This window comes from Eptatretus burgeri, chromosome 8 (assembly GCF_056783735.1).
Source record: "Eptatretus burgeri isolate ZD-2024b chromosome 8, Ebu_testis_v1, whole genome shotgun sequence".
Lineage (NCBI taxonomy): Eukaryota > Metazoa > Chordata > Myxini > Myxiniformes > Myxinidae > Eptatretus > Eptatretus burgeri.
Genome location: NC_140968.1, coordinates 100,016,931 through 100,025,046, shown reverse-complemented (window position 1 = coordinate 100,025,046; position 8,116 = coordinate 100,016,931). Strand labels below are relative to the sequence as shown.

General features: G+C 41.1%; 2 protein-coding genes and 1 pseudogene across 3 annotated transcripts in view; all 3 read right to left on the bottom strand.

Annotated features, from left to right (window-relative positions):
• Positions 1 to 1,624: 1,624 nt before the first annotated feature.
• On the bottom strand, positions 1,625 to 2,787 carry LOC147022390 (uncharacterized). The gene is made up of 2 exons (XM_085893247.1): positions 2,119 to 2,787; positions 1,625 to 2,005 (listed from the first exon to the last, which is right to left on the bottom strand). Exons 1-2 carry the CDS (start codon positions 2,668 to 2,670, stop codon positions 1,724 to 1,726), a joined length of 834 nt encoding a protein of 277 aa, XP_085749373.1. The 5' UTR covers positions 2,671 to 2,787; the 3' UTR covers positions 1,625 to 1,723.
• Positions 2,763 to 3,932, bottom strand: LOC147022389 (uncharacterized). The gene has a single exon (XM_085893246.1). It carries the CDS (start codon positions 3,930 to 3,932, stop codon positions 2,763 to 2,765), a length of 1,170 nt encoding a protein of 389 aa, XP_085749372.1.
• A 3,413-nt stretch (positions 3,933 to 7,345) lies between these two features.
• LOC147022388 (uncharacterized) overlaps positions 7,346 to 8,116 on the bottom strand; it is a 35,782-nt pseudogene continuing 35,011 nt past the window's right edge. Inside the window, exon 6 of the transcript XR_015061222.1 lies at positions 7,346 to 7,919. The product of XR_015061222.1 is annotated as an uncharacterized LOC147022388 (transcript). The remainder of the gene's footprint in view (positions 7,920 to 8,116) is intronic.

Here is an 8,116-nt window from a genome sequence, read left to right as displayed (position 1 = left end):
GAGGTTGTTAGCCAAGTTGAGGGATTGTGGAGTGGCTGGTGAGGTAGCTAATTGGATTTCAAACTGGCTTCGTGGAAAGAAGCAAAGAGTGGCTGTGAGTGGGAGGATGTCTTACTGGGATAATGTAAGTAGTGGGGAAGCTCAGGGATCAGTACCCGGACCATTACGATTCATTATTTACATCAACGATTTGGATAATGGGTTAAAGAGTAAGCTTTCCAAATTTGCAGATGACACAAACCTTGGAAGTGAGGTAGATATCAGAGTGGGTGGTGAACAGATACAGGAAAGTATTGATACTTGCAAAAGTTGGCAGATGTAATTTAAACTGAACAAGTGTAAGGTGTTGGGGAAGGGAAAGAACAATAAATAATAGAGATTACAGGATGGAAGGGGTAATGTTGGAGCGTGTCACACAGGAGAAGGATCTGGGGCTGGTAATAGATATGGGATGTAAACAGGCAGCACAATGCCAGGAAGCTATAGGTAAAGAAAATCGGGTTTTAGGTTGTATTCAGAGGGGGATCAATTATAAATCAAAAGAGGTGGTGTTATCATTGTATAGGAATTTAGTGAGGCCCACATCTAGAATATTGTGTGCAGTTTTGGTCACCACAACTCAGGAAGGACATATATGCCATAGAGAGGGTTCAGCGGAGGGATACTAGATTGATTCCAGGCCTAGCTAGACTCAGCTATGAGGAGCGGTTGAAGGAGACAGGGATTTATACACTAGAATGGAGGCAGTTACGAGGCAATATGATAGAGATGTTTAAGATAACGAAAGGTGTAGATAAAATAAGTGAGGATGAATTATACAACAGAGTAAACAGTGATAGGACATGGAGCCATAGCCTGAGAGTAAAGAAGAGGAGAGTTAAGACGGTAGTAAGGCAGGGGACTTTCACTCAGAGAGTAGTTAATGCATGGAATGGTCTCCCTGGAAAGGTTGTGGCAGCAGAATAAGTAGATAAGTATAAATTAGAATTATATAGGCACCTGGAAGCTATGGAGATGGAGGGGTATGGGGATGTTGATAAGACTTTTAGGTAGTTTGAGCATTGATGGGTGATTGTGTGCATGTGAACGGAGTGCTGTTGGTGGGGTTCTTGTCAAGGTGTGTTGTGTGGTTGATGTATGTTTTTAACCAAGCCCAGGCCCCCTCCCCTGAGGGGAAGAAGAAAAAGAAAAAAAATACAAAAACTTTAAAAAAAAAATTAATCAATAAAAATTTTATGCATTTTCTTCCTTGTATTAGTGGTTGGAATAAGGGAAAACATCGTTACACGCTGGACAAAAGTGCCAAAAATTTTTTGTGGTTACCTATGGACTTACTTAATAAAAAAATCCCATGCTCCAAAAAATCTGACCATATTTTCATGTGATTATGGGTCAACATCCAAGATGGCATGCGAAATTTTTTAAAAATCGATAAATAATTATAACTTCGCTGATATTGGTCGTTAAAATATGTGTAAACTATCTATTTGTAGGTAATGATGCCCAGGGAGTCGATTGGAACCATCAGATTTGGGATTGGATCAACAGGAACTAAGATAACGGTCACATGTAGAAAAATATGGGTCGCTCGATACGAACATTGAGGTTTCGTGAGACACCTTTGTTATATGAGACATACTTTGCTGGATACATATTTTAATAAAAACTGAACCATTATATCATGTACATGTGTATATGATGTACACGAATAAACACAAGGAAGTTAGTTCTTTTCGCAATTGCAGCTACACAGGTCAGTACAGTTCAGCCCAGATTTGATACATTTGAAGATGCGACAACCACGCTCGGATTTACAGCCATATTTGATAAGTTCAGTGCAAGCTTTTGCAGCTTCTGATATTGTCATCCAAATTGGTTCCCATTGGTCAGCTTGTAGACTCCATCCAAACGCTTCAGGCGACGGTATGATAACGTGGGCCTGCCGACTTGCTGACCAAATTCCAGCCTGAAGGATAACTCTCTTGACATGTTGTACCAGTGCATCCTGCAACAAAGTAGTATGTACATTGCTATAAGACAAAATGATTGGATATACACTAAATTTCAATCTTGCTATTTAATTCAAGCATTCTGCTTAATACCCTTAGTACTAAGTACCTTAGTTGGTGGAATATTTTCAAGAGGTCTGCTTTTCTTGGAGAACAACTCCCGCCTCGCATCGTTTATGTCGGCGTCATTGCTTGTTTTGTCATACATGACGATTGTGAAGCGTTCAAGGTGTTTAAATTGAGGCGATCCAGTATCCAACGTTTCAAAGGGGTGATTCCAGATGAAGAGGAAGGCTTCAGTAGCCAAAGGGTAGCTTTTCCATGATTGCCAGGCATTTTTTTTGCCCTTCCGGAAGAAATACGAGGTGGTATCACTCCCTGAAAATGCGTGGAATACAGGAAGTGCCCGAGCGATCCTTTCTCCAAGGCTTACAGATATGGCATTGATGCTGTGAACACAAAAGTTTTTGCCAACGCCAAATGCTACACAGAGCTCCAGGTCAGGTTGCAGTTCCAGCAGATCGAAGAAATGGCCGACAAGGATCACAAGCACATCTGTGTCAACCGTACGCACTTGTACTTTCTTGGCCCCATGCTGCAGAGCATGTACAATATGGAACACAATCCTGCTGTCTGCTTCTTCATGTGTGCATTCTGACATCACGTGACTTGTGCCTCTGGAAACAACTGTAGTGCCATTCGTTATGTAGATGCCTTTTTCAGCAGGTCAGTCGCCATCAGCCACTTTCTTTGTCAAAAATGAGAAGAGTTCATCTTTATTGGATGAATCCAATAGGAAATCGTTCCACTTGGAAGGTATATATTTGTTCTTGGATTGACCTTGAGGCGCACACTACTGCCTCTTCGTTCTCTTGTGGATGCCTTGTTGCTGCTTGGTAAGTATTGGTCCCAGACGACATCTATCCTGTCTCTGACATACTGTAGCTCACACAAAAGAAACAGCAAGAACATAGACTGTGCGTAGTCATCAAAGGTAGTAGCAGTAGCAGCTGACAAAGTATGGGCTAGGACGGCGCCAGCAAATATCTTACAGTCCACTGTTCTTGGAAGTTCGTCTTGTTCACCTTGTTCGAATACTTCAATGCACCTAATCAAATCTGAATTGGTGCCCGTCCGAAGTTTTCCATGATCCGACATACTCGGAGGGTACAATTGATTTTCATGCGAGAAAAATTTGTCTAGATCTCCATCCCGCTGTTGATTTGCGATGTACAGTCGACCAAAAAGGCTTGCATCACTTCGAATGGCTGTGAGCTCTTTCGTTTTGGAGGTTTTCTTTAGTTTTGGTGTTTGGAACAAATGCAGTTTGTTCTTTTTGATTGACTCGTGAATAGACTTGCTTTGTTCTGTGAAGACCTCCTTCTTAAATATGTTGTACTGAGCATTTCCAAGAGCTTCTAATCCTTTCATAGCGTTAGCTACTTCCAGGTCGGCGCATTGACGTGTATGAAGAACCAAGAGTTCTTGGCAGTCATCAGAGAATGGATTTCCATACCCATTGATCATCTGAATGAGGTTGTTTGTTTGTTGCTGGAATAACTTCTGTGCTGACAATCCTTCGTCGTGATGGTGGTACTGAAGATCAGCATCGTCGGAAGCCAAGTATTCGTTTTCAAAAGATGTGACCACTCGAGCTTGTTCAGGACCAGCGATCATCCATCTCTTCAAGGACTCAGGTTTTTCAGTCAGTCCGATAGCCCCACCCTTTCCTTTTACTTTAGCATTCTCCTGCTCGTGGGCCTGATCTATTGGAATAGCGGAAAATCTGCTGCTGCCTTTGACATCCACCCAGTGCTTTTCGAGGTCCTGTTTAACACCGACTGGTAGTGAATTCATATCCCGGATGTGCACGCTAACCCATCTGCTGTAATTGTAGTGATCCAGGACAAAGAACAGGAACATCAGTGAATCCAGCACCTCTCAATAGAGTTGAAAGTTCTTTTCGCGATGGGCTCTAACGAAGATTAGTACAGTCTTTTCTAATCTCAGCACCAGGTCCCAATATTGAAAGGTTGGGCTCTTCTCTGTCATGGACATCTTCCAACTGTCAAAGGCTTTCTCATCATCAGTATCAGTATCATTCGCTGCAATGAATGATTCTTGTTGAAGATTTCCAAGAGCGAGAGCAGACTCTTGATGTGCATGGCGAGTTCAGGTTATGTGCAATACTTTTAAGAATGACTGCGCTGTACCTGCCATTGCTATACCAGACTCTGTCAATGCATCTATCCAGCCAGATGCATCTAACATATCGCCAAGAACAGTCCAAAGTGCCTTTTCCAGATGTAGGCCTCCAAACATGATGACCATCAAATTTTCTCCATGCGTTGTTGGAAATTTCCACTGTGTGTACTTGCACATGGCAAAGATCGGACAGTCGCATGCCAGAATTGGTATCTGACCAGGATTCAGAAATTGAGTTATACTCTGTATGATGCTCATGCCGCGTTTGACCATTGCAGCTGAGTCAGCCTTCTCTACAAAGAGTGGCAATAAGGCTGTGATTGCAGGCAATTCATTTGGTTGCGGCTGACGTGATGCATGATATGCAGCCCATGACAATGATTGTTCTCGCACGAAGTCCTGTTGCAATAGTTCAGATCCATGTTGAATTCACTGTTCCTCTTGGGCATTGGCTTTCTCTATGTAATCAGCAAAACCTGACGTTGTTGTGTGTTCTATTGTGGGTACTTCTGTTGTTGTGGGTTTCATGTAAACAGCAGGTACAGTAGAATACGAATTCGGAAGAACCAGACTTTTTGATGAATTTGAAGTTGTGTTGGACAAGCTAACAGGTTGACTGCGTATAATCCCAGGATGGTCTTTTGTTGGCTGCTGAATGATGCTAATCCCTGTTCCATGAAACGATCCCTGTGCTGTCGTTGAAGACGGATTATGGTCAAGAATGTCGAATGCACTTACTGTGAACAAACCTTTTCTCAACTGGCTTGAACACACTACTCCATTGCTTCTATATTGTTCACACTGTGCGGCAGCAAGTTCGTTTTCAAGTTGCATGACACGTTTGTATGACACACTTATCCCTAAGCTGGCCATTTCATCAACTAGTGTCTTGCTCCTAGTTTGAGTATGTAAGTTTAAATCAACATATAAAGGTACTGGTGGTTCACGGTCTGGAGAGTAACGCTGATGTTTTGTCTCAACATTTCCTTTCTTCTTGCAGTTGTGAACCAAGAGCTGTGTGAGTGTCAGGCATGCTTGGGAGTCATTTACTGAACCTGCTAAATTTGGGCCATTGATGAGCATGGACATTAACAATCTTGTACTGGGCGTAATCTTCTGCTGACATCCAGGGTTAAATTCGCCACTGAATGCTATCATTTCTTTCAGGATTTCCTCCCTACATATCTTGGCAACTCTGGCAAACAACCTAGCTTCTTCGTCATAATCATGGACCAAGAAAGCGTCTTTGAGTAGTTGCTGAATGCCTGCTGGGAATGCCAGGATTATGTTTTTTCCATCAGATTGCTCACCTAGTCCGAGCTGGGAGAAGTGATTGAGGAGTTTTTCTTTTAACCGGGTTTTATTGATTGTGGTATCAATGCCAGAGTCCCTAAGTCTTTTCTCAAACACGTTGTGTATGTTTGACAGTTTGAATAGGTACGTCCCCTCCTCGGCAGATTCCTCCATGTACGTTACAAGTTCAACAAATACTCTTGAATTGATCATTTTGGCTCGTTGATTCAGCTCACGTTGGTCGGCCCTTGTTGGACTATTCTGTCGCCTGTAACCACGATAGTCATTTCGGTACTTTGTCAGACATTCTATATGGTACTTGAGTTCATTTGAGACCAGATCCCCACATTGTATTTTTGCAAGTACTTTGCCATCTTGCATTTTGGTGGCCATTAACTTTAAATTGTACTCTGCACATTTAGTTGCATATTCATGCAGTTTTCTGGGGCCACTCTCATCACAGAATAAACAAGTGTCCTTGCTTGATCCCGTTGACTGTCGCTTTGATCGCTGGGATGCGCTGGCACCTGGAGCTTTTTAATCGTCTTGTTGTTTACGTTTTTTATTCAGCTCTCGTTCAAGTTTACTTTTATTAAACTTTTGGTGGCATGCCCGATGCCAAGAAGCGTTGTTTTCTGCAAAACATTCTGGGGTGCCATGTTCGCCAAAATCAACATCGACCGGCAATGCACCTATCTCTTCGAACTCTCTGACATTGTCAAGAAAGTCCTTATAGACGTCGTCAGCATTGCGGTTCTGTCTGTTCTTTGGACATGAAAGAGGTGAAGTTTATCTACTGTTCTGGCAAATGACACAAATTGTCCAGTCCATGGTGTGATGTTTCACTGAACAGTAGATTCAGGGCTGTTTACAACCTGTAACAAAGAAATTAAACATTATCTAACTGCCACATAATATACAATTACTTCCATATGAATCTTCTATGAGGGCATTAGACAAAGTGAAATATGCATCATCAAATTATCAATTTGCCTACAAATAAACATATGATATAGGAAAGATGATAGTCAACATGTACACAACTTATTTGAGCGCAACAAAAAGTCATTAAAACATGTAACGCGAGCAGTCAATTTTCATATCGAGCGACCCATATTTTTTCTACATGTGACCATTCATTATCTTAGTTCCTGATGATCTAATCCCAAATCTGATGGTTCCAATCGACTCCCTGGGCATCATTACCTACAAATAGATAGCTTACACATATTTTTACGACCAATATTAGCGAAATTATAATTATTTATCGATTTTAAAAAAAAATTTCCGCTGCCATCATGGATTTTGACCCATAATCACATGAAAATATGGTCCGATATTTTGGAGTATGGGATTTCTTTATTAAGTATGTCCATAGGTAGCCACAAAAAAAATTTGGCACTTTTGTCCAGCATGTAACGATATTGCCCCACTATGGAGCTAATTCCCCTCACTATTGGATCTTGTGTCGATAAATTTGTTTGGTGTTCGCGCAGGCACGATGGGCTGAATGGCCTCCACCTGTGTTAGATTTCCTTATATTTCCCTTCAAGGACAATCAAGTGTTGGATAGAAATTAAATTTTATTTTTACAAAACAGCCAAATTATATAATATGTGGCTCAGACACTTCAAATAAATTTAATGACGAGTAAACTAAACATCGGAACACCTCGGTATTTAATTTCGGCCTTTTGACCGGGAGACAAATTCACCGCGTTCAGGAACCTGAATCAAAGACAAGGGCGCTTGGTCTGTTATGTCATTGTCAGCTTAAACCCAGCACTCCAATGCAACCAGTCAAATTACAAGGAAGAGAAAAGGACTCTAACGAATGTCTCATACACGGACGTTTATTCGTACAAATGAGAGCACATTAAGCGGTTTGATGGAAACGCATCAAGCCAACAAATTGCAAAGACAAACTGATTGTCACACTGAAGTCTTTCTATTTGTAACAATGAGAAGACAACGACATTGTCAAAAAGGAAAAAAAAATGTTAATTATAAAATAATGACACCAAGATTTAACAGCACATAAAAAATAAGCTCTTGTTTGGCAAAAAATTACAGAAAGACTGAATATTTTGCTTTGAGTAGGTGGGCCTGTGTTTTAAAATCTGAAACCATTTCGGTCCTTTTGTATTTTAACATCGTCCTATTTTACATTGTTTTAAAAGTTTATACAAAATGTTTTCAGGCAAAGCATATCCACACAATGCATTAAGTACAAAATGGTTTGTAATCACAACCACTGGCTTTTGTTCCTGGCTGAGGGAAGCACCGGACGTGTTGGAAGCTCAGGACAGGTTGGATTGATAGAGCTGTATGGGTTCTCCACAACTTCGGACTTTTCTGCTGTCACATAGGTCGGTTCAGTGGGTTTTGGTGACAGTGGGTCTGTCTGGTCTGTCTACGAGAAAGAATATGAGAATACATGAGCTGAAAACAAAGGATTAATGTTTTGAACTGTCAGTGTTGATCCCCAATGAAAAAAGGATGACAGACAACAAATTTTTCCTTTATCTGATGGAAGGGATACCATCTGAGATCTAATTAATCTTGTATATCGTTTGAAAATGAAGTTATAACCAAGGTCATGTTGTGATA

Excerpts from the sequence above, each read along its gene's own strand:
- LOC147022390 (XM_085893247.1), bottom strand. The coding sequence starts at position 2,670 with ATGTCAGAATGCACACATGAAGAAGCAGACAGCAGGATTGTGTTCCAT. Across the intron at positions 2,006-2,118 it reads AAAATATTCCACCAACTAAG|GATGCACTGGTACAACATGT; the intron begins GTACTTAGTACT and ends ACTTTGTTGCAG.
- LOC147022389 (XM_085893246.1), bottom strand. The coding sequence starts at position 3,932 with ATGTTCCTGTTCTTTGTCCTGGATCACTACAATTACAGCAGATGGGTT.